Source organism: Pectinophora gossypiella, chromosome 5 (genome assembly GCF_024362695.1).
Source record: "Pectinophora gossypiella chromosome 5, ilPecGoss1.1, whole genome shotgun sequence".
Lineage (NCBI taxonomy): Eukaryota > Metazoa > Arthropoda > Insecta > Lepidoptera > Gelechiidae > Pectinophora > Pectinophora gossypiella.
The window spans coordinates 15,366,837-15,394,022 of record NC_065408.1 but is presented as its reverse complement, the minus strand read 5'-3'; the positions used below and the strand labels follow the sequence as shown (position 1 = coordinate 15,394,022).

The window sequence follows — 27,186 nt, the reverse complement described above, 5'->3', positions numbered from 1 at the left end:
ATTTATTTTTTCCTTTTTTCTTTCTTTTTTTTAATCTGTGATTGCCCATTTCGGAGAACGCGCGACTTACGCGGGTGTAAATCGCGTACGGGCGTACTTACACGGGACTGCCATAATAAAACACGTTCGCTTTTCGAATAGAGACTGACTTTTATTTTTTTAGAAGGTACATGAATATACATTATTTTGATACTGACCTCATTTATAAATTAATATGGCAGGGGTTCGCCCGGCTTGCGGGCTTAGCACCGTAAGCGCGCGACTCTTTCTCGCCTCGACATACGTCATCCGTCACTCTCACACAGTACTGCTCAGAAAGAGACAGACGATCTCTGTCGCGGCGAGAAAGAGTCGCGTGCTTACGGTGCTAGGTCCGCTGGCCCCTATGAGTTTGAGTAGTACAAGTTTGGTTCATAGGTAATTGATGTCATGTGGTTTCCGTGATTTGTGCTCGATTAATGGCAATAGGTGCGCCTACTATTACATGGGACTTAAACAGCTGGCGAAGAGTGGGTGTATCTTACCTCTATACCTCCCACCTCTTATACTATATGCCTCTGCCTACCCCTTCGGGGATACAGGCGTGATGCCATAGCAGCACCTATGTTGTTATGTTACTTCTTTCTTTTTATGAAACGATGAACTTATATCACGAGGAAATCACCTATACAATAATTAAAGTTATCAGGTAGGCACCCACCGCCACCTACTCTACTTTTTATAGACGTATAATAATAATTCTACGTATGCTATCTACCTATAGCAATGTGCTTTTAAATAAATTGTTCTAATATCGATTCCTGATTACTATCGTTTCGTGGCCTATTTTTTAATTCTAGAGAAATTGCCAGCAATACGTGACGCCCAGTAGAATAGAGAAGATTTAATTTCTTCTAGGAAATTGACGCAATTAAGTACTTTTTTAAGTTTTTTAAACTCCTCTGCTGGACTGGAGTAAAAAGAAAACATAGAATGCGTTCAGCTGCCTATCTTCCCATGCATGTCGTAAAAGGCGACAAAGGGACAGCGTCCTGAACATGATGGATCATCTGTAAGAGCGATAGGTTGATCCCCTATCATCATACGGTTTATCATTATCCACCTTTAAGTATCAATAGTGGCTGCAAATAGTTTCTTGATTATTTGTAGTTCTGCCTACCTCTTCGGGGAATACGGGCGTCAGTTTATGTAACGGGATAACGCCAGGGATTATAGGGGAAATTGACACGAATGCTGGTAATAATAAAAACTTTATTCGTACTGCTAAATATAATAGAGAAGACGAGACTGTAACATTAGAGTATGGTGCACGCTCGCGAGTTGGTTTGATTCCTGACTTCTGTCTCGACTGTTTCTTCAATCTTGTGGACTGTTTCCTCTGTGCCATCGATGCCTTTGTGCACCGATTCTAAAAAGTAAATGAAATTGCCTTTATACATGGTGATTGTTACAGTTATAGATGCAAAAAAACCGATTTAAAACGTTTTAAACAAAATGTTGCCCTTTTAAACTGTTGAAAACTCGCCTACAACTGTGTTTTAAACTTCATTATGGGCAATTTTTCACCTGACGTCATGTTTCGTTTTAATTAGTTTATAGAATATAAATAGAAAGTACCCATGACGGACCAACTAAAACTAAACACGCTAAGTATATTATTTATTATCAATAACAGTATATAAAACATTCAAAACATCTTTATACACAGTTTAGGTATAAGTACTCCGTTATATCCCGACCTCGATAAAGTCAAGAAAATGTAGTTATAATTAAGAAAAACGGTCATCAATAGCAGCCGTTTTAAACCGAAAAAAAATGGTTGATTTCGGTTTTTAAACGGATTGCTTTAAATGGTTTTAAACCGGCTTTACATCAATAGTTACAGTTATACTGCCGCGTGTTTTGGAGGTATTTGTATTTGGCCTAACCGGTAATTGGATTCGTAATCTAGCTAGTCCGAAGGTCAGATAGGCAATCGTTTTTGTAAAATACGGAACCTGTCAAATCCTCAATAGTTTGGTAAGTAACCCTGTGAAAACAGACTACTTAATGCTAGGGAGAGATGACGAATTTAATGAATGCCACGTTAATAATGGTGATACAGACGAGTTACAGTCGCGGTGTAACAAAGATGTAGTCGTGATGTATTGTGCGTTACTAGATGACTGTGTCAGGTGTAATTAGAGCTCTATTTTGACATTTTTATCAACGGTTTCGAGATGAAATAGTTTGTTCAATAACTTAATATAACCGTACTCGCGTTTAAGAGGCAAAATGACGTGTTATAAAAAACCCTACTTTAATAAACTTGCAATAACATTACTCACGAGTATAAGTTTATCAAGTTTACAAGGTGTAGACTTACCTACAACTTTCTCTTCAATGACCTTCCCTTTACCCATGCACGAGTTTTCTTTATCTCGTAACGATTGGAACATGCGCGAAAATCGACCTTTTTCGTTTGTAACAACATCTACGTCTTCACAGTTCTCCGACTGAGGGTCAAGTCCATCCTCCCCTCGTACTATGGGCATCACAGCTTGCGTCTTCGTTTTCGCTTGAGGACTAGATTTATCCGAACCACAAGGTATAGTCTCGTTTTCAGACTGACCATTCTCACTCTTCTGTCCATCATCACTGTTTCTACTCAAGTCTTGATCTATTTGCGTTAAGTCTGGAACATGCAATAGCTCCTGAATTATGGGCGTTTTTGGAGGAGGTGAATTAGCAATCTCTGAAATCTTATCTGGTATTGTCAAGGCCTTCTTCAATTCACAATCGTGTTTTCCCGGATCCGGAGCTTCAGTTTTAGTAAATATTTGTTCGACTGCTTCTATTTTATCGTTCACGGCGTCCTTGACGTCTTTGACTGCACCGTCTACTTTATGAGACATATCTTTAACAGTTTCGTCCACTTTATTGGACATGTCTTTGACTGTATCGTCCACTTTATTAGACACGTCTTTTGCTGTCTCTTTAATTTTATCTCCAGCATGTTTAAATGCAGAGTCCATTGATTCCATAAAATTAGTCACTTCCGCTTCAATAGGGGCGGAAGGTGCCGTATCATCTTTTTTTATATCGTCGACCTCGTGTAAACTTCCATTTTCGACTTCAAGGTCGTTTATGTTTACTATGTGAGAGCCGCTAACGTTGGCCTCCAAAGAGTCGATCGATCCAGTTTCTTCGGCGTTTCCATTTACATTGTCTGTGTTCAAATGTTGTTCGACGTTAGAGTTTGCAACATCTTCGCTCGTCGGAGGGTCCGCTTTGTTCATCATGGGAATTTTCTGAAGTGGAGGTAGTTCGGGCATAGATATCTGTCTGGTCTCTTCGTTAACGATGCTGAAGTCGTTGTTAGTGAAGTCCGCGTTCGATCCTTTGATAGCGGTGAGTAAAGTGTGGCAGCCGCCGCAAGCTACATTGTCGACGACGAAGCCATTCATAGCAGTGACCCGCTTCGGTGAGTATTGATTGGGCACTGCCTCGTTCGAATTGTCGGCGTCGTCGATATCCTCCAAACAAAGTTTGTTGTGTCTCGACTCGCCGCACGTGAACAGCAAGCCGTTATCTGTGGATGTGAAGAGTACCAGTTACACCACCGACCCTGACTAGTGGTGGTCCGACACTAATCATTACGACCCTGTCCAAGTAATTTATCGTTGACGTGACGAATAAAATTGGAACAACGCGTATAATGTTATGCGATAAAATCGATTTGAATGCGTGCCGGGGGTGCCGACGAAAGAAGTGGACAAAGTCTCAAATGACGTGTACGTAAACACAGGGCGAGTGACTAATGGTGATTTTGACAGATCGAAGCTTTTCTTTGTTTTAACTGCACGTGCTAGGCTCCATACATAAACATAAATAGCCTATATACGTCCCACTCTGCTGGGCACAGGCCTCCCCTCAATCAACCGGACGGGTTATGGAGCATACTCCACCACGGTGTTCCACTGCGGGTTGGTGGAGGTATTTGGGCTAGTCCGGGACCAACGGCCTTGCGAAGCACGGAATCATCTTACTTTTCCGGCCAATCAGGTGATTCAAGCCTGGAACGTCCTTGCCAAACAAAGGACAGTCTCACAAAGTGATTTCGACGATGTCACCATCGGGAATCGAACCTGGACCTCCAGATCGTGAGCCCAACGCTCTAACCACTAGACCACGGATGCTGTTAGGAGGGCGTTGTTATGTTCGGTGTTGTTGTGTTGTTAGGTAATTAATAATAAATAATTGGAATGTTTTATTTTTATATTTGAAAGATTGCTTCTATAGTGAAAATACTACCTACACTTTTCAACATCAAAACACATTTTTACCATGTTTCTATATGTACAAATAATAGTAATTAAATACATTAGTCAGTAATTCACTAAATTTTGAATAATAAAATTTGGGTCCTTGAAGTATTGGAGATACCAATTGAATGGTAACACTTGCGTCATCAATGGACTAGCAATGGCGGCTTGTCATAGGATTGAGCATACCTGGTCTTCTTATACCATGGTTTCTACCATAATAGGTATACTACTTAATGAGTATGCTACTATAATGCCTATTATACCCTTGTTCAATCATATAACTTTGCTTGGGGGTTAATTCACCCTTATAACATTTCTTATAATATTTATAATAGAAAGCTGCGTGCTTTTCAACTTTCTTGTCCTTGTGGTTTAGGTTATCGCAATAGGCTCGCCCCCTATTACATGGGACTTAAACATAGCTGGCGAGAAGTAGGTTGTGGCAGTTCAAATCTCCCGCCTACCCTATTGCACGGCCAATATGGGACCTTTCCCTCGCCCGCGCGGGGTCGGTCAATGATAATATGGCGCTCAACAACTAGACCTATTTTATCCTAATACCCTTGTGATCGTTCTTAATTCGTTCAATGTGACTAATATGTAGTTGTGATGGTGTTTATTTATTATACTTACTTACCGTTATCATACTGAACTCGTGTGTGTGATTTACAACGAACACCCCGATACCTACTACGGAAGTAATCGCTGACAAAATAAAGTGGGATTAGTGCCAGCCAGTACTCGTCCCCATAAGGTGTACACTACAGGGTGTTAATGACACCACCGAATACTGAGGCGGATGATTCAGGCCAAGATTCTGATTTAAAATCTTGCAGCTTCTTTTCCCCGGCTATACAGATAGTGAGAAGCTGCAGTAGTTTTAGGCGGATGAGACGTTCGTTATGTAAAAATTGACGATTCAAAGTGTAACTACTTATGTTACCTACTGCATAAAGATATTTTTGAATTGGAATTTGAATATCAAGTGGAATTTCCCATTGTGCTGAATCATCCCCCTCAGTATTCGGTCCGGTGTTACTATAACATTCTGTATATACCTACCTATATCTTTCTCTTCGGGGATTTAAGTGTGATGCTATGGTAATTGTGCGCTGGTCTGTTCAGTAGTTGTCATCTCCTCTGGCATATTTCAATACTTATATATACCTAATCTATGTATCTATATATTGAACCGTGGTAGCTCAATAGGTAGAACGTTTGCCTCTCACTTTGAGGTCGCAGGTTCGAATCCAGCACAGGACTAAACCAATGATTGTCGAATTTGTTTTCGAATTCATGTTTGGATCAATGATTATCACGTGCTCACCGGTGAAGGAAAACATTGTGAGGAAACCCACATTCGTATGTGACCTAACCTGTATTGTATTGGGCTGGTTTTGCCTTCGCGCGTTGGAAGGTTAGACAGGCATTCGCTTCTGTAAAAAAGCGGACCTGTCAAATATTCAGGGTAAGTAAACGGACCCTGTGAAAAACGGAATAATGCTAGGGAGATGATACCTAATGTATGTACACTTACCGGTAACAAACGCAGTATGCATAGCGCCACAAGCCACCAATTTCAACTGAAACCCGTCAAACATCTTCTCCATATCAATCTCAGTGGCTTCCGTCACATGCTGCACGTCTTTGGGCAGTCCCAATTGGCCTTTCTCATTCGACCCGAAAGCTAATATTTTCGACTCGTCCATAGAAAGGAGGAATGTATGCGCGGCGCCACAACAGGCGCTTTTAATCGGGATGTTGATTGGTAGAACCTCAGGGACGAATATTGTGGTCGTATCTCGAGGAATGCCAAGTTTCTGGTTCTCATTGTCGCCGGTTACGAAGACTGCTCCTTTGGCTAGATAATTAATTATCGGAGTTAATAAATTAATAAGTGTAGGTATTGCATTTAACTGATCTAAGAAATGTGTGAACTGGCAGAAACGAACAGAACTGGCGGAAAGTGTAACCGTGACAATCTCTCTGTTGTTGTTGATGATGTTTAAATTCGCCTTATATAAGGCAGACAAAAGAGAACTTAATTACATAAGACATTATTCATCGGATTTTACAACAAGATATAATACTGAAAACGTTATATTTCGGATTTGACAAAATAATTTACTACGGAAGACCTTCCATATTGAAATTGAACCGCAAAGGAAATGTACTGAAGACTAGGCAGCATGGTCTTATGATCTTAGCCTGACCCATAAATGGGCAAAAGAAAAAAAAAAATATATATATATATATAAGGCAGGCAAAGATCTGAGGACCATACAGCCTGCATTGACATACTATAAACAAATAACTCGGAATCGTTCAAGAGCTTTTTTAAAGCATCCGAACCATATTGTAGATAGGTTACATTAAGTTATGTAGATAGTATAAGTTCGTTCCCTTAAATTAAGATGTTATGGCTGTTCAAATAAAGTGCAATCGCAATTGTATAGTATCGTTACACGCCGTCGCTTATAAGAAGACGCGCCGCGGAAACTTTTTTAGAGAGATCGGTTGTCTATTTTTATACGATGTCTATGCTTACAGGTAATAAACACAGTGTGATAGTATCCACACTCAACGAAGGCTATCTTCTCCATAAACTTGAGTTCAGTGAACTTGACACAAGACCGGGTGTCTTCGCCCAGACCCAACTGGCCCTCCGTGTTGGAGCCGCACACGAACACGCGGCCTTCATCTGGGAACAAAAGGAAGGGTAGAATTGGTAGATATATACATACAAACTGCCGTCTATTGCCTCTGGGGTAAGCAGAAACTGTGGAATTCTATTTGCTTCGATCTTGACACATTTATCTTGCTTCCTCTACAATCATCAATCGTTTCGTACCTACACGCAAAATATATTTTTTAACAAAAAAAATACACCGACTTCAAACGCAAAACTAAAAAAGCAATAAATTTTACTTCACATAAAGTAATAAGTACGTATTTTCAACTAGTTAATTAATTTTATAATTCTGAAGTCGGTGCCAAGTAAATTTGACCTTACAAATGCACTAGTCGCCCCTACGATTTTTGGAAATTCCCCTCGATTTCTCTTGGCTGCCATCATCAGACCTTGACTTCCTTGACATGGGATCACCTTGTTAAAGATGTGTGCGGATTGATTATTTCACCACTCGCAGACTGTATTAAAGGAAACGCTGATTGTTTTGCCACTTCGTATATAATTCGGTTTAAGTAGATAATTACAAACGTTACAAACACGTCCGAAGTTCGATGAATAAAAAATTAATTTGAAAATAGTAAAGAATTAATATTTTTTTATAACCTTTTTTTAAAAGGTATTTTTATGTTGCAATTGTCAACACACCTTTCGAACAAAAAAAGAATTATCATATTCGATTCATACACGACGAAGTTATACGGTCGAATTGAGAACCTCCTCCTTTTTTGAAGTCGGTAAAAAGACATCTCCAATCTAGTCAATGCACGTTCTTCTAGGTCTTCCTCTGCCAGCCTTACCTTGCAATTGATAGATTCACATAAAAAAACAGGTCGCTTTAAGTTCTCGCTACACTACCGGCGTGTGCTGGAAACTAGTGCAACGCTAACAGTGCTAATAGTTGTACTGTACTGAAATGTAGCAGAGACGCTACCATAGATCATAGAGACAAGAAGTACTCTATGGACGCCATACTACCTCACATCACGCTCGGCTGAAGCGACGGGAAGCGCTCATAGTGTGGCGTTTCACCTACGGTCACGAGCATTAACATGTAATACACTTTGGTACCATGTCACATTAACTTTTTTGACAAATTGAACTGTAAGTCTCACTAAATGTCAAATATGTTAGTGCGACAGAGTCCTAAAGTGGGTACATTATATTGCTCATGACTGTGCAGTTACCAGTCAATATCGCAGTGTGGTTGCTCCCGGCGGAGACCTGTCGTATGCCGGGGGTCTCTCCCTCCACCAGATCCACGTATTGAGGCACCGTGTGGTGTTCCATATCTCCGGTACCCAGCTGACCCTCATCATTGCAGCCCACTGTGTAGATGGCGTTGTTTTCTGGGAAAATTTGGTTTAGGGTTAAAATAATATAAACCTGTGAGCATAAGTTCGCTTTATGTATGACGACGATATAGATCAAAAAATTCACATGACCAGGAGGAGGATACGGTGGTGTAATGGTCAAGACGCTCGTCCTAGCTTGACAAGAGCTGGGGTTTCAAAACCCATCCGACTCAGATTTCGTTTTTGTTTTAATGAGCATCCGTTCAAATATGGCGTAATGATGTAGGTAGCAATATGCGGGATATGTCGGAGATAAAGCACTCTCTGTGGTAGGTTGTAGGTATTTTAACAGATTTAATAACATTAGAATCTAGGAGTGTAGCCAGGTTTTAAATATACCCATTTCTACACTAGCGTAACGTTTAAATCACGACCCTAATACGCATCGTACGTGCAGTGTGTTAGTGCGATCTATCTCTTATATGGCTGAGCCACGTCACTTCGTGCTTATGGCCCAAGCCGAGCTGTCCCCACGTTTTCCCATATATGACTGCTCCATATATGGCCGATTCATAACAGCTAACCTGTGACGAAGACAGTGTGCGCGCGTCCGCAAGCGACGAAGAGCGCTCAGCGCGGCTTAAACCACTTGACACAGCTGGGCCGCGTCACCTCATCCTTATGGCCCAAGCCGAGCTGTCCCCACCTATATATGGCCGATTCATAACAGCTAACCTGTGACGAAGACAGTGTGTGCGCGTCCGCAAGCGACGAAGAGCGCTCGGCGCGGCTTAAGCCACTTGACGCAGCTGGGCCGCGTCACCTCATCCTTATGGCCCAAGCCGAGCTGTCCCCACGCGTTCCCGCCGAACACGAACACTCGACCATTCTCTAGAACAGATGAATAAAAGGTTTGATATATTAAATAATATACAGGGTGTTTGTGACATCGTAACGAATACTAAGGGTGATGATTCAGCCCATGATTCTGAGTTAATATCATGTGGAATTTTCCATCGCAAAAGCACACCCCGGACACTTCATACACGTCGTTTTACACAAACACTACACATTGACATTATCAACACGTGCAACTGTGTGTGTGACTTGACATAAGCGGTTATTACATTACCCTGTCCACCGGGCTAGATGCTCAAGGTTACGGGCTTGCCGATCAGGATCGTGTAGTCTAATAGAAAATCGGTGGGACGTAACCATGGTAACCACGATCTCGACCGAGTTGGTAGGGAGTCACTATGGTAACTACGATTCCCAGATTGTGTAATAGCGTCGATTTTCCCTGTGATGTGACCTTGACGCATCTAGCCCGGTGGACAGGGTAATAATGTAATCACCGCTTATGTGGAATTCGTGGTCTCTGCCTATCCTAACGGGAAATAGGTGTGATCTTGTCATCATCATCAATTTAAGAGCCACGCTCTTGTCGGTGTAGCATTTTCCATTCCAGTCTATCAAAGGCCAATTCCTTGACTTCCCTATAAAACACGACGTTTACCTTTTCTTTATTCTGTTCCATGTAAGCTCTTCTTGGTCTTCCCCTTCCTCTCTTTCCTTCTAGCTTTTCTTCTATGATGTTTTTAATAAATTCGTCGTGTCTTATTAGGTGTCCAATCATCTTGCCTCTTCTGTCCTCAATAATTTTCAGTATTTGTCTCTTTTCCCTTACTCTTACTAGCACTTCCTCATTTAATTGTAACCCTTTCTGTCCAACTTATTCTTTCCATCCACCTCCAACACCACATTTCAAAGGCCTCGAGTCTCTCAGAGTGATCTTGTATGTATGCAATATTACTCACGGCATATAACAGCGCTGTGCTCATCACCACAGGAGATGGCGACGATGGGGTCGTTCTTGATGAAGAAGTGTGACGGCTCGTTGTCTGCGAAGTGGGACTTGCCGAATGTAAACACGGCACCCGTTTCTGTGAACGTAAACATAACGTAACATTAACATAAGCTCACGACTATAACCCAACTGGGGTAGTCAGAGGTACGTCCATCGCAAGATTAACTAGGTACCCTCACCTTACCGAGATTGTTAGAATAATGTGATAGGTGGTGAGCCGTATCGCCGTCTAGAATGGTCGAGCCAACTGTAAGTCAGTAAGTATTAATCTTACTTTCGGACAATCAGGTGATCAGTCTGTAATGTACTAACCGAACACAAAGCGATTTTTGTCGGGACCTCCGGATTATGAGCCCAACTCTCAACCATTGGACCTTAGACCACAGAGACCGATACTACTAAGTAAGATGTAGATAGAGTGTGCTTGATACTTGAGACAAGTATCAGTTTAGAAATAAATTCAATATGGAATCCAGTTGAATTGAACGTAGTTGGACTCAAGTCAAGAGAGAATGTATGCTAGGCAATTAGGTACCTATGTGAAATGTTGGAAGAGTAATACTTGGTTAGGTTACGTCACAATTCCTGACACTCTAGTTTCCATAAAAGGACTGGACGTATGCGACAGTTTAACAACAGCTACGCGATAATTAGGTATTGAATAACTATTCAACGCGCCTGCCTAAACAGTTTTAATTTTCTTTCGGAATAGGCCATTAAAAAAAACAACAATAAGTATTACCCAACAAGATTCAAACAAACAAACAAATCAAATCAATACTTACTTAACGAAAAATTAATAATTACTAAATAGAGAGAAAAAAGTTCGAAAGGAGAGTTTTATTCCGATTGTGATGGCAAAATATTGTAAAAAAATATATAATATTGACATTAAAATAAAGGAAAAAAACAATAAATTAAGCTGTAAGTATAGCCTATGTTCCCTTTGCCTGTCCGAATGGGCAAATAAAAAAGGAAACAATAAAAAATAAAATTATATGGCATTTTCATAAATCTTTTGGGGCATTGTGGCCAGTTTAAATTTGTACAATTTAAATAAAAAACCAAGAGTAAAAAGTTTTGATGTAAAGCGTACTTAATAATAAAATGAAACGATATTTGTAATTTTTTTGAAATGGATTTAGTAAGTGAACTTACTTACTTGATTATTAAGGAAAAATGCTTTTACTTTTTCGCTATAGGTATAAGCTTGGTCTCACAATAGCATATATGTAAGTATTACGAGTATTCATTTAAGTACCTTCGGCCTCGCCATTCTAAGAAACCTCGTAAATAATGTAGAAATTACCATATTCATCACTATAGACTAAAAATGAACACGTCAGAGGCTTCAATTATATCCTACAACAGTTCAGACGCCTTTCATAGAAGTGGAGTCATTTCAAACGCACGAAACCTTTGACCTTGGAGGTAAGGTTGTGGTAATCTGATGTCCAGAGATGGTATCATGTCCGAAATTAATAGTTTTCTTTCTTCGCGTAATGGGTTGCTGTGCGGCCTAGGTAATAACTCCTTAGATTTCAAGTTACTGTAAGTAATGGCTTAGCTTGACCAATGTCGGTAAGTTTTGGCTTCGAGGTAAGGATCCGTCGCATGTAGGATAAAAAAAAGCTTGATGCTTATATAGAGCCGGGAACGGATGGGGCGCGGGTATTTGTTTGCGTTTGAGAACCGGAATTTGGAAGTATGAAATATTTTCTATGTGCATTTAATCTTAAACATTCTGCTTCCGGTACCACCATAGTGTGCAATGAGGTTTAGTTGACTACTACAACGTGATGATGTTCTTTTTATTTATTTACTAGCGACCCCCCCCGGCTTCGCTCGGGTGCAATGCTGAGGAAAAAATAAAATTATTTACGACATCACATTAAAAACCTCAAAAATAACAGTAAGTATTTCTCTACTATTTAATGGATGTTATTATACATATAAACCTTTCTCTTGAATTACTCTATCTATTAAAAAAACCGCATCAAAATCCGTTGCGTACTTTTAAAGATTTAAGCATACATAGGGATATAGGGACAGAAAAAGCCACTTTGTTTTATGTATACATATATATAACACACATTAGGTAGTTCACTAGCCAATTCAGTTTTCACCAACTGTACTACCCAATGCATGCAATTGGGTAGTATACAAAAAAACACGTATAATAAATACCTAAAAGAGAATGGACATAATAAGATTCGTGAGTTCAGAATATCTTTGAGTACTTACCTATTTTTTATATTATCAATCAATGATTAAATTACTAATAAAAAAATAATAAAATAAATAGGTAATTATTTTATTTTTTTGTAAATTTTCCAAGTTTTTATTCGTTCCTGATTGTAGTGACCAAGTATAGATGCTATTTAGTTAGGTAGGTATACGTAAACGCCAAGAATGCTACATTTTAATTGACGTGTTACTAAAATTCTTTGCTGTTAATAGGACGAAGGTACCCAACTCTATTAATAAAGGAAAACCTTTCTTTTCTCACGCAACGTAAGTATTAAGGCAAAATTGTTGTACGTAGATACATATTAAAAGAATTGTCCAATTCTGTTGAATTATGAAAACTATAAAAAAAAGTTTACTCTTCATAAAAAAAAACTTGTTTTATAAAGAATAGTTTTATATTTTTAACACTTGTATTTTACTTTATTATTACGAGTACACCTACCCATGAATAAAGTGATTTGTGTGTGGGGTTATATATTATTATGAAGAGACGGCCAAGAAGCATGAGCCTTTCATACCTAAGTAAATGAATCTAAAAATACTTATTTACAAAAAAAATGTAAGTACCCAATTTACATTATTCTTATTTAAACCGTTTCCACGCCATTTCTGTTCTGTTGTTTACGTTCACACTTGACGTTAAAAAACGTGTAACATTAGTTTTGTGTAGCCTTTATGTAGTAGTTTCCAAGCTACAGTTAGAAAAAAATCAAGGTCTGGTTTCCGGTACAATTCTTCAGTTACTTTTACAGGTTCTTTGTTATAAGCTTGTAAAGCTTTGTTATTTAAATAGTAAGTACGTACCTGATGATACCTAGTTTTGCATTCTAAAGACTAGTTTCAATTTTGACACTACGACAATTTGTTTCCACAATTCATATTGAGACGAGAATATAAATCAGTGTTGTTTTTTTTTATGAAAACCATGGTGTTGTTTTTTTTTTTATTATAAATAGGTTGCTTTTAACTACAATGTCACCTGATGATAAGTGAAGATGTTTCCTAAGTTGGTACATGCTGGTACCTAATAAATAACTACTCTAGTTTTGAGGAATATCGAATAGGCAGGGAGAAAGCACTGCTTTCAAAGCAGTGGGGCGAGGTACTATGTTATGGGCCCAGCAGTGCACCAGGGCATTGTGTTCGGCACATGCATTATACAACTGTGTTTATTATTATATTTCCTTAGCATTCCTTCTCCAAAGTGGAAATCACGTGACAATATGATTATAAAATTATAAAATTGACTTTTGAATTTTATCACATAGCTACATTACATTATTGCACAAACACAAGACGCAAGTTAAACATAGGTAACTTAAACATGAAAAAACACAGAATTTCATTATCGATAATTACGTCGAATTAGGTTTGACGTAAGTTCCTACAAGAAAACCAAATTATTTGGTTTTTCCACTGGGTTTAAAATCATCATACAGAAGTTACTTCTTACTGATGTAAGTATGTAGTCGTTACATGAGTCATGTTAGGGTGTTGTCTATTTAACTTATTTATGAATTTTAATCAAGAAAAAAGTAATACTTCATTAGTCCGACATTTTGTCGCGTTTTTCTATGACATCACAGTGTGCTTTTTCATACAAATTCGTGTTTTGATGTTTATTAAAAAGTAGCGGGTTTGACTAGTTGGAAACTAGCCTATTTCGTACCATGTCACCTAAGTACCTACTTAGTTGTAAATTTTGTAATACAACAAAGAACGCAAATACAAGTCACGAAAAATATTAAAAGTGGTTTTTTTCACACCATTTGATTGTAGAGGTAATATGTAGTTATGTTAATTTTGGCCTTTTTACTAAATGACGTCAGAGGTGTTATCGGATTGTCGGATTAGGACTCTGTGACCTCGCCAGGTCATTCGTGATGGTGTTATAAAGCTGTGTGGGGAGGTGAAGGGGGTAAGTTGCGCTGTTAACCCGGTTGGGTATTTGAGGGTGACACTCAGTGTTAAAGGGATATTTAGGTATTATTTATATATTTTTATGCGAATATTATTTTTGCTTCTTTTTATTGAATCAAGAGCAACTTAAGATAACATAAGCACACGACTAGCCAGTGCAAAAATATACAATCACATTTTAACATTTCAATTTCGTATTATATTTACACTACTTATTATGAGTAGAGTAAGTACTGAGTATGTATAAAAAATCTGAGGCACATATTTAGTCTTATAGAGTAACAAGAGGCAGAAAAGCTTTTATGATCGCTTTGGATAGCGAAGCGCAATCGATGTGGTGTAAGTAGAGTCCAAAATACCGGGAATCTCCGGGATTCGCTTAGTAAACCCCGGTATTTCGTACCTTCTGCTTTTAAATAGCCACCAACAAAATTATATTTTATTGTTAATGTAATGTTTAAAAATATGTAAATTGTTGTTGTTGTGTGAAATAAATTTATTATTATTATTTCCCTTATTCCTTTCTCCTCGCAGACAACATAATAGTATAGTAAGTATCGTCTCATAAGATAAGATAGCCTATATACGTACTGTTTTCGGGAATGTTCCCTAAGTGGTAATGTTCCCGTTGTAAAAACTCTTTAATACGTAGTAAGGAGACTGGCAGCTTTTCTTTTTCAAATCGTTCTTTCTTGTACACTGATTTTATTGCCTCACGATTAGGTAATAAAGTTAAGAAGGCCACATCTAAAGAATTAATCTAAAAACGCAATATTGCAATTTGATATTAAAGTTTAAGTGATAAAGCTCTTTTGACATAACATTTACGCCACATCATTGGTCCCACTGGCGGGATCAACCGGGTATGGAGTATACTCCACCACACTGCTCCAGTGCGGGCATCGTATTATAATATTGGTAAGTAAAATAGTCTTCTCTTCCATCGTGTGGGTTGTGAGGTGAATTACCAACCTCATCAACCCTGGTGTCAGAGTTATCATTGAGCCGCCAAAGACCCCTGACATGACTCATGTAACGACTAAGTACTTACTTACATCAGTAAGTAGTAACCGGGACCAACTGCTTAACGTGCCTACCGAAGCACGGATCATCAACTATACAATAGTAATACAGAACGTTCAATCCGGTTCACTTTATGTGAGTTTACAGTTATTCTGTGGCATGCTAAACCAACATTAGCATGCTATTACATGCATTTTCTATTTCATGGTAATTAGAGAATTACTAGTGAAATATTTTCCGCAGTAGTATGACAGTTTCATGCAGCGAGCAAAAATATACATTTTCAATTTCGTATTATATTTACTTACACTACTTATTATGATTAGAGTAAGTACTGAGTAGGTATAAAAAAAATAGATCTGGGGGGTTAAAAGGGCTACATATCAAGAAATCTCAAATAGGTACAGCAATATTGCTTTTTAAGATGAATTGCTTTGATGTAGCCTTTCTAACCCCTTGTTGTCTTAAATTTTTGTACCGGGTGAAAGCCTGTTGCTTAAGGATGGCCAGTTGGGCGCGGGCCTCGGCTCAAGGCGTCATCTGAGAGGGTTTATATTTGAAAGAATTAATCGATTCTACGAGTAGGGGGTCAATAGCAAAAGGCACTGAATAAGGGAAATCGCCGACCTCCCCGGCGGAGTCGGTATAAGGGTTAAAACGGGATAGACGGTTACCTAAATGTTGTAGATTAATTTAAAATTGGATGTAATTTCTATTGGTATATTTTAATACAAACGGAACAGAAATATCGAAGTTGAAATGGTTTCTCAAAATAATACGTTTTATACTACTTTACGACAGCTGAGACGTGAATAAGTACACATAAAATTTGTTGAAATACGACCTCTATGTACGCCGTGTCTATTACTAATTGGGCAGTTTCCTAGGTTAACTATAAATTATGAAATTCTGTTTACTAAATAAAGACAGATCTAAATTAAAAAACATTTTATTTTATCTTTTTAACTTATTATAGACCACTGCATTTTAATAAAGAAAAATGTAATAATAAGTGCAACATTTTGTCACGTTATCCAAGACACAGGTTGCTTTTACATACAAATTCCTTAAATTGTAATTTCGTGTTTTGACGTTTAGGAAAAAGTTTTGACTAGTTGGAAACGACCCTATTGTGTGTGTGGTAAATTTTAGTACTTAGTTAAGACTATCCAGGTGTAAGGTCAGGAGTGACAAACATTATCGACTGTCGAACTTAGGTAGTAGCCGTATTACGTTGCCTTATGGTGAAAATTAAGCGCATTTTTAACATTTGATTTCAATTTAAATACCTACATGTATAAAGTCGTAGGTAACGCGGGTCTATAAATAACAAACAGGAGGAAGCAGTTTAGGTGATGAGTTTGCTCTTGGCCCCAGACTTGCCCGAAGGCATTGACGAGGCCTAAGATTGAGCGAGCTCGCCCAGAAGATGCCTGTTCACTTTGGCCTTGAAAGCACCCGGGTTAATGCATTCGGAAATACAGAAGACGGCAGAGAATTACACTCCTTGATTCCAGAGAATTCCAGCATGAACAATGATAGGGGAAGTAGGTACATTCATTATTGGTTATTTGTATGTCATAATTTAAATACCTAAATAAAAATGGTAGTGAATAATGTTACCATAATGAAATAAAACTTTTACAACACGTCATTTTCTAAGTTAAGTGGCTTATTTAAAATATATGACCTGAATTTTTGTGGCCGAGTTGACAGAAGTAGGAAAATCGATGGGAAACCGTTACGGAACCGCTTAAAATATACAAACCTAGGGCGATCGGTTTCCTTTGAACAACAATTTTTTTTTCTAATTTCCACAGATATTTTGTTTTATTTTCACTTTTCCTAATAATTTTGAAGCATAATAACCGAGTACCAGGTGTCGATTCAATTATTATAAGATATGTAAGTATTTATTTGGATAACTTAGGCTCACTTGTTAGTTACAATGACTTAAAAATTACGTTAGTCACTAATTTAAAAAGACACTCCAATAATTAATACATAGAAGTATTAAATAATATCTCGAGTCCGGAAATAAATGACAAGTATCGTGGTTATTTTTGTCGGTCGTTCAATTTAGAATTGAACTTTTATAATTGTCTTGAGTCAGGGTGGTATGTGCGTATGTGCCCAGCAGAAGACGGGCAGCTAAGTGCCTATTTCTATTCCATTTATGTATATTTTATAGATAACATAACATGTAGCTTTCGTGCACCAGAAACTATAAATATCTAAGGGTTGTTTATTTCGATCACATTTACATTCTAAACAAAGAAGACGTATAGAAGTTATAGTTTATTTACTAGCTATTTTAAAATAAATGTAAAGTAATTTAGATGTCTATATATAATTTGATTGGCTTCATAAATATTTATACCAGTCACCCTGCGTTTCCCCATGAATACTTATAACACCGTTGACAACGTTTACAACATCGATCACTACAAACCCCTCGAAAAAAAGAAACAAAATACAAAAATCGAATCGCGAACACGCGGGAAATCTTCCCTCCAATTTTTGGCAGCTGTCAGATTATTAGTTTTAAATATCGAATAAATGGAACACGGTTTGTACCTGGTATGTCATCAGTCATGGCGGCGTGTGTGGTCGCTATGTTGTGGCCATGGCGTGTCGGACGGCCGCGGGGCGACGACTGACCGTTGGCCACGTGCCACCCTCGGACTAACCACCATTGTTGATATTCCACATGTATATTGCTGCTGGAACGGACTGTTTTCTACCCCTGGCGGGTCGGGAATCGATAAGATATCCTAGTTTACATTTCCTAATGTAAACTTGGATAACTTAGTACAATCCTTTGTACTCCTCGCTATTCTACACAAGATCTAAAGGTTTCTTACTGAAAAATCCCTGAGATGTACTAATGTGATGCGATACGAAAGAACGATGGGCAAACTCGCTGTAGTCCGGTATAAAAAACAAAAATTAAAAAGTAGTGTTTTCGTTTTTCAATTTTCATTTCTAATTTCAAAAGTACTTTCTAATGCCACTTCCACGAAAAACAATATTCAACGGTCAAGTATTATTGTCGTAGAATAAATGGTGACCAATTCTTTAAGACCTGCCACCCCAGTCCTAGACATGAGAAACTATGTAAAAGGGAAGGACATGTAAAGTTTTCCGCGGGTCTTGGTAAATTGGTCACTGTGAGTTGAGGTGAAGCGCTGTCTACGGGTTGTTTTCAAGTGGTCACTTCAAATCGGTGATTTGTTCGAACTTATCTTGTGAGGATATCATTCTTAATAGTTCAAAGAGCAGTATAGAGGATGGAAAGCCTTAGATTAATTTTATGTCGAGAATGATAATTTCCGCCATACTTACATATATTATTACTTTTTCAACAAACGTGCTTGCTGTAAAGTTTTTATATTATCTACTTATTAATAAAGCATGTGCTCGTTGTGTCGCTGAATCCAAGATATGATTTATTTTTATTAATTTGTGTTTAAAAGTCGTAACATCACGCCTGTATCAGAAAGAAGTGTACAGTCTGTACTTATATATCAAACAAAGGTCCTAAACTGGATTCGAACCCAAGAACTCCAGATCTTGAGCCCAACGCTCAACCACGGAAGCGTTACACAATTCCCTACCTAATTGAAGATAATTACCAATCTTGAGGGTGAAATTCTAAAGAGGTTTTTTTGCATCCAAGTTAAAGTTTTCAAACTTGTTCTGGGGGATTAAAAGGCCAAATCGAAGCATTTCATTTAAGAAGCAATAATTCAATTTGACATTTGCGCATATAAAAGTAAGTGCGCAATGCAAACAAATGTCAAATAACAATAGGTACTTATTGCTTTTTCAGATGAATTGTTTTAATGTGGCCTGTTTAATCCCCCTGATCTACTTTTACAAAGCAAGCTGTAGGACAAGTCATTCCTACTTAAATAGTGCTTGATTAGAGGCTGAAATCTCAAACCCAAGATCATAAGCCACAAGATATTTTTTCGATCAAAAATCAACTTTAACTAGTCGTCATAAAGCATTCCAACTATACAAAAGCCGACCCTGATTGCAGTATGAAATTATTATCCACACTACCTACATATTACCATAGAATTAAAATTATGGGTTGCCACAAGAAGAATGGGGAAATAGCCCATTGATTTCACCCTTATTTCCCATGACAAAAATAGTCGTCCTTCATATTTTGTCTATGGTTGCAAATTGCGACATTCACTCGCTTTCTTATCGATTGCGTAATATGCCTTGACCTTACACCTGATGTGGAAACAGGACTGTACTTAGAAGAGGAAATGTGTTCCTATTAGCATAGAGTAAGGAATAATATACGACGTATACCATCGTACGTATATACGTATGCCATCGGTACGGCAATGTAGGACGGAAGGGGCAAACCACAGGGACTGTAACCTGGAAGCTGACAGAGGGCAGCAGTAACTGTCAGTACTATTCAGAGGCGGAGGACAGGAGTCCTAGTACGGCTTTGTAATAGACTACTCTGGGCGCCACCCCACTTGCGTCAGACAGAGTACTGCGGGGCGGAAGCCAAGAGGGAAACCACTGCCCTATTTTTCCCTAAAAAAGTAGCATGGAAAATGCTGCACCGACAAGAGCGTCCCCACCGGCGGCTGAGCTAGGTTTACCTCCGCCCTCCTCGATCTTACTTTAATCTTCAATCGTATGGGCGTCAGACGTCACACACACAGACGCGCGTGTACGATAACGTCAATGTGTACTGTCTGTGTAAAACGAGGTATTTTGTATGAAGTGTCCGGGGTATGGTTTTAGGCAAGTACTCATTTTGCTTTCGAAGCAAATGGAATTCCGTAGTCCCTAGTAAATATCTCTCAGACGACGCCCTGAGATGAGGTTCGCGCCCAACTGGGCACCCTCAGGCCTGTTGTCCGCCAAGTAGTTAATGCCATTTGCGGCAAATCTACAATAAGTTTCAATAAAAAAAAAGCTAACAAATTCAGCCTGAAAAGGTCTAAATACATGCCTGTATGAGACATCGTTACCGTAAGTGCTTTCACGCTGAAGAAAATGTATGCATAATTCATACCAACCAACATGTATTTATAAACAGCCAAGATTATCTTTATAACAGTACCAGTATGTTCGTTACGATGTAAGTATTTTGCGTGAGTGCCTGCGATACGGGTCACCTATACCTACCTATCCTACCACGGTGGTCTAAAAGAAAGCTCGGTGAGGTGTGGGTACTTTGTTCATCTTAGATGGATGTACCTCTGACTACCTCATGATATAGTCGTGACCTTATATTATGTGTGTATGCCTTTAAGTTTTTTTTTTAATAATATAGGCTCGCAGTGACCACAATCTTACATGAAGATGGATCACGCTTACCAAGAAAATCATTATTCGTTCTAGCCTTATTATAACGAGTTGGAAAAACAGACGACGGCAGACAGTTGCAGTCCTTTGCTGTTCACATCAAAAAACGTTTTGAAGTAAGTACCTAGATGTTCATTTATTTATTTACTTATATCTAACCATACCAACACATCACCATTACAGGCGCTCCCAATGCGGTGATGGAAAAATCAAGGTTCCTATAAGAAACCTGATAAACATTAACATTAAATTAACAAAGAATAATAAACATGACAGAAACTTTACAAACACCACCATATACTTAGCTATTATATTCATCATCCCCCTAGAATTATCCCGTTTTTCACAGGGTCCGCTCACTTAACCTGAAGATTTGACCGGTTGACCGGTTGGAATGTCCGGTTTTTTACAGAAGCAACTGCCGGTTTGACCTTCCAACTTACGAAGGGAAAACCAGCCCAATACAGGTTAGGTTTATTTGTATTCATTTCATGATTCTCTATGTGTTTAACTATTAACTATTATAGGTACCTCTATTAATGCTAGGGAGATGATGATGACTTAATTACCTAGTTAGGTACCCAACCCCTATTATGTTATTTTTGTTTCAAAATGCATTTTGGTTATAAGGATGTTTTAAAATTTATAAGAACAAAAATCTAAAGGAGATCATCGGATTTCGGCCCAGAAGTCAAAGTGCCGGCCAAAAAATAATTTTGCTATATTCCGTTAGATCTTATCCATCTGAGCATTTATTACTATGGCACCAAAGCTGTAGGGTCAATATCTTCGGTTTTATTCAAATTAAAAAAACTGTATTTTTCATACATTTTTGGTCAAAATGTAAAGTGCCGGCCAAGTAAGAATAATGATATATATCCTTAGAACTTATCCGTCTGAGCATTTATTACTATGGCACCAAAGCTGTAGGGTCAATATTTTCGGTTTTATTCGAATTAAAAAAAACATGAATTTTCATACATTTTTGGTGAAAATGTGAAGTGCCGGCCAAGAAACAATATTGGTATACTCCATTATAACTTATCCGTTTGACCATTTATTATTAGGGCACCAAACGTCTATGACCATTATTTTGACTTTTGTTGGACTTTACGTTATAGTTTCTGTGTGAAAAGTGCCGGTTAGCAAAAAAACACATGTCAAAGCTATCGAGAAGATACCTGTAAACATTATTCACTATGACAAAAACGTGTATGACCATTAGTTTGGCTTTTGTTGGATTTAAAAAAATCTTGATTTTTGATTCATTTTGTAAAAAATAAAACATAACAAGCGCGTTATTTAAATGGAATTAAACGTCTATGACCACTATTTTGAACTTAATTCGATTTTTAAAAAATCTGGTGTTTTCATAGATACCTACACTTTGGCGAAAAAAACTTTTATCTGGTGATAATGGAACTATCTTGCTAAAGGCGTAATATAGTCGTCTTTTTGACATATTTATTTGTAAATTAAAAATAGGTTTGCGTTTACGCTTTAGAAGCTACTTTTTTTTTAAGAAAAGTGTGTATACAAGGAAAATACAGTGGGGTGATAGAGGTACTACGTTATTGGCCGAGTAGCACCAGGACATTGTGATCGGCATACATGCAAAGTACAACTGCCCGACTCCTGTCTTCCCTAACAGCTACTTCAGACGTCATACCAAATTACGAGTTTCGTCACTAGATGGCAAGCTAATCTTTGCAGGGTGGCAACCATCTACGGTCATAATAATTCAAAATAAAATTAGGCCGTAACGTTGAGTGGAATGCAAAAACCATAGCCAACATCATATCTAAGATTAGATAGTATTAATATTGAAGTTCACCCAACAACACACAAAACAAAAACATAAAGTATTTATCTGACTAATAACTAGTCATTGGGAAAGCTCTGCTTGTTGTCATTGTTAAAATGTATAAAAAAATAAAGATTTTTAAAAAGTCCAATAAAAGCCAAAGTCAAAATAATGGTCAAAAATGTTTTGCGCCAGATTATTAAATGTTCAAAGTTGTATTAAAGGTCCTTTGTAATCCGCCGCATCGCAATTTTTGCCCAAAGCACTATTTTTAAACAAAATAAATAAGAAATCAAGATTTTTAAAATAAAATAAAAGCCAAACTAATGATCGTACACGTTTGGTGCTATAGAATAAAATGTTAATAGGCATCTACTCGATACTCTCTACATGGTATTTTTGCTGGTCGGCACTTTTCACATTTGAACTAAAACGTAAATTCCAATAAAAGTCAAAATAATGGTCATAGATGTTTGGTGTCATATTAAAAAAACATTGAGAAGCAACTATTAGACGGATTCGACGTATTCTTTTCGATTGCCGGCATTTTAACATATTAACCAAAACGGAAAGTCTAATAAACGTCAACATAATGGTCATAGAAGTTTGGCGCCATACTAATAAATGTTCTAACGGTCCTTTGTAATACGCCTGTATCCCCTTTTTCCAAACGGACATAATATTCTTTTTTACAAAATGTATGAAAAATCGAGATTTTTAAAATCCAATTAAAGCCAAACTAATGGTCGTACACGTTTGGTGTCATAGTAAAAAATGATCAGAGCAATCTACTCGAAAGGTTCGACACATTTTTTTTCTCTGGCCGGCACTTTCAAATTTGGGCCGGCCAAAGTATGGAGAGCCGATGATCTCCTTTTGCAGTTGCATTGACTGTACAGCTATGAAACAAAACACAAACTAGACAAAATAAATTTGCCACGAAATCAATATGAAATTATCCAGTTACTTTGCGATGTAGTCTTAATGTAACTAATCATATTGCTATCAAGACGATCTGAGACCAGCCCAATATTCCTCAGTTACCCAATCGTTTTCATTTTGTCGCTTGAAGTGTACTTTTGTGTCACATTAAATTCTTTGTAGGTATAATAAATCAAATAACAATATTAAGAATATTATTTCAATTTTAAAGGCTTGTACAGGCAAACCATACTCCATCGCGTGTTTTATTCAAACATCATCATGGCGTGAAATCTACAAGTTCAGGAACCTCAGGTCCTAAGTTCATTACCATGAGGTAAATGTCTTGTACTTGTCCGGCTGTTATTTCTGAAACTAAGAAATGGTTATTTCAGGTGAATATTTCATGTATACGAATACATATCATGTGTCTGGAAATATGTTTCAGGAAGTATATTTGTCGGTCGTTGCCTAACGAAAGAAATTATGTGCATATTGTACGAATGCCTAATTGTAAATTCGGAAGAAGGTCTAAGCAAACATCTATACCTTAGACGTATATGTGCCAAAACCATTATTTTACAGGATAGACAATTTTGTGGACTTTATTTATGTAAAAAATAAAATGTCAAAATACGAAACACTGCTTTTTGTTTGACTAAGAATAGATAAACTATTTAAACTACTTATTCTAGAATATAAATTGCTTGAAAAGTGTAAAATGGTTAAAAACTTAATGATGTACACACTTGGTGAAACTTGGAATGGTTGGGACCATTCATTCATCATGTTGAAAATAATAATCTGCTTGTTGAATTCTGGACGTTTTCGGGATTATAATTAGCTACTGGAACTTGCAGGATTTGCTAATCTGGGATGATTTCCCATGATGCGTTTAGCGTAATAGGAAACTCCACAAGCGAAACCGTGGAAACTTCTAGATTATCAATTAATATTTAATGCTACGTGTTCATAATTAATAGGAGGCAATGTCTCAGGTACTTGCCCCATAAGAACAACCTCTTTGCATAATTAACTAGTTGTGTGGTATAAATGTCAATGAACTCTGTGATTTTTGTGGATTTGTGAGGATAGACTAGACCACCGCCGTAAAGTCGCCTGTCTGTCGGTTTTTTACAAATTGTACTTCGGGAAGTGTGCACAGGAGCTCCAACAGCTCATTTCACCAAGTCCATCTGAGGACATCCAGAAGTACGGCTCTAGAGCAATAAGGCCGCCCAAATTGTACTGTTTTCATGTGTTATGTCTGATTGTTGAAATTTTAGTTCTGTGCAATAAAGTATATTTGATTTGATTTTGATTTGATTTTGATTTGATTTTGATTTGATTTTGATTTGATTTTGATTTGATTTTGATTTGATTTTGATTTGATTTTGATTTGATTTTGATTTGATTTTGATTTGATTTTGATTTGATTTTGATTTGATTTTGATTTGATTTTGATTTGATTTTGATTTGATTTTGATTTGATTTTGATTTGATTTTGATTTGATTTTGATTTGATTTTGATTTGATTTTGATTTGATTTTGATTTGATTTTGATTTGATTTTGATTTGATTTTGATTTGATTTTGATTTGATTTTGATTTGATTTTGATTTGATTTTGATTTGATTTTGATTTGATTTTGATTTGATTTTGATTTGATTTTGATTTGATTTTGATTTGATTTTGATTTGATTTTGATTTGATTTTGATTTGATTTTGATTTGATTTTGATTTGATTTTGATTTGATTTTGATTTGATTTTGATTTGATTTTGATTTGATTTTGAAGTACGGCGGGTTACCATCCTTACTTGGTTGACATACCACTAATCTGCACCAAGCGCTTCGCTTCATCCTATATAATGCGCACAGCCAAGGAATGGAATGGGCTGCCGGCGTCGGTGTTTCCTGAATCTTATAACCTGGGGTCCTTTAAATCACGGGTGAATAGACATTTTCTGGGTAAGCTCGTTCCAACGTCGATCTCTTCTTCTCCTTGTGGAAGAACGAAGTCAAGAGCAAACCCATCTTAATTAAAAAAAAAAAGAAAATTTCAAAAGAATGTGATATTTAAAGAACAAAACGGCCATTTTAGGATCAAATAAGTATCACAATTAAGCCCAGTGTGTTAACTATAGGTGTCGTTAAACTGAATCGATCGATCCTTACGACTGCATGAGTCATTCTCCGCGACTAATCCCGATTACGAAGAAATTTAAAGGTTACCTTGGTGATAAATACGAGTTACGAAAAAGCTAGTTGGAAAAAGGCAGTTTTGACTGAAAATAAGTTTTTTTTTTATATCACTGGGTATGGCGTTGTACACTTGTGGCCCAATCACATCCAAGAGCCTGCCGGTTTTGTGGCATCTCGTCCTTCGAGTAAACAACAAGTCACCACCGCTTCGACGCAAAGGACGGTCACTACTACGCATCTGAGCGTAGGGAATATACTGATATTAGTAATTTTCTTAGTTTTCTTTCCGATCTTTACGGAATAAATATAACACTATAATTTTGCAGTTAAACCCTGCGCGAATTGTTATAGTGTTAAAATATAACCTGATGTAGTTATGGGAAACTGTCAAAATTTAAGAACACTCAACTGTAGCGACACCTGACGGGAAAAATAGACAGTTTTTATCCTCATTATCACGTGGTTTCCAATAGGCTCGCTCCCTATTAAAGCGAAAAAGTATCTAACGTAAACGTGTGTGAAAACACAAGCACAAACAAACCACAGTCAAGCAAACTTTGAATCCAATTACCACATTCAATCTCCTTAGACCACAAAAATCTGTGAAGGCTAAAATAAAGAATGATGTTTCTTTGCAAGTGGTTAGAGTCAGTGTACAGGTATTAGATTGGGCTTTTAACCACAGAGTTAGGTATTATTATAGACAGATGCCGCGGGAGCATAGCTGGTGAGACCGAAATATGCGCAAAACGAGCATATATTATATAAGGAAACCATCGTATTAAAAAACTTGCCATATTATTCATTGCTTCTTTAACGGCCTCCGTGGTCGAGTGGTTGAGCGTTGGGCTCAAGATCCGGAGGCCCCGGTTTCGAATCCCGATAGGGACATATCACAAAAATCACTTTGCGATCCCTAGTTTGGTTAGGCCATTATAGGCTGATCACCTGATTGTCCGAAAGTAAGATGATCCGTGCTTCGGAAGGCACGTTACGCCGTTGGTCCCGGTTACTACTTACTGATGTTAGTGAGTAATCGTTACATGAGCCATGTCAGGGGCCTTTGGCGGCTCACTAATAACCCTGACACCAGGGTAGATGAGGTTGGTATTCCACCTAACAGGCGACATGCTAACTCGTGTAATTCAGTGCTGAGGGCATATCTTTCTTGTTTCTATGATCTGTACACAGCCGCGACCAAACTGGCTAGCACCACGCGAGATCACTATCACACGTTAGCCGATAAAAATGATTCTAAGTGTGTGTAACAATCACGGTATGTTGGTTCTATTACTTTTAATATTTTTATATTATAGACTTATGAGTCTATAATACCACAATGTGGTATGCCACACCCCGGAAACTTCATACAAACAACCTCGTTTTACACAGACACTACACATTGACATTATTGTACACACGCATCTGTGTGTGTGACGTCTGACACCATACGATTCAAGCCTAAAAACTATGTTCGAAGGGGGGAGGTAAACCTAGCTCAGCCGCTGGTGGGGAGCGGAGAGTTTCCCTAAGCACGGATAATTGCTATAAAAACATTTAA

General features: G+C 37.7%; 1 protein-coding gene across 2 annotated transcripts; it reads right to left on the bottom strand.

The window, feature by feature from the left end:
* Positions 1 to 1,245: 1,245 nt before the first annotated feature.
* LOC126367022 (X-linked retinitis pigmentosa GTPase regulator-like) lies at positions 1,246 to 18,031 on the bottom strand. 2 transcript variants are annotated; one of them, XM_050010383.1, is made up of 8 exons: positions 17,929 to 18,031; positions 10,109 to 10,234; positions 9,027 to 9,182; positions 8,184 to 8,345; positions 6,856 to 7,008; positions 5,845 to 6,168; positions 2,366 to 3,571; positions 1,246 to 1,408 (listed from the first exon to the last, which is right to left on the bottom strand). In XM_050010383.1, the coding sequence occupies exons 1-8, from the start codon at positions 17,945 to 17,947 to the stop codon at positions 1,296 to 1,298; spliced, it is 2,259 nt and encodes a 752-aa protein (XP_049866340.1). In that variant the 5' UTR covers positions 17,948 to 18,031; the 3' UTR covers positions 1,246 to 1,295. The 2 variants fall into 2 exon arrangements, with proteins under 2 accessions (XP_049866340.1, XP_049866341.1); XM_050010384.1 differs by lacking the exons at positions 9,027 to 9,182; positions 10,109 to 10,234; positions 17,929 to 18,031 and adding an exon at positions 8,876 to 8,959.
* Between the last annotated feature and the right edge of the window lie 9,155 nt (positions 18,032 to 27,186).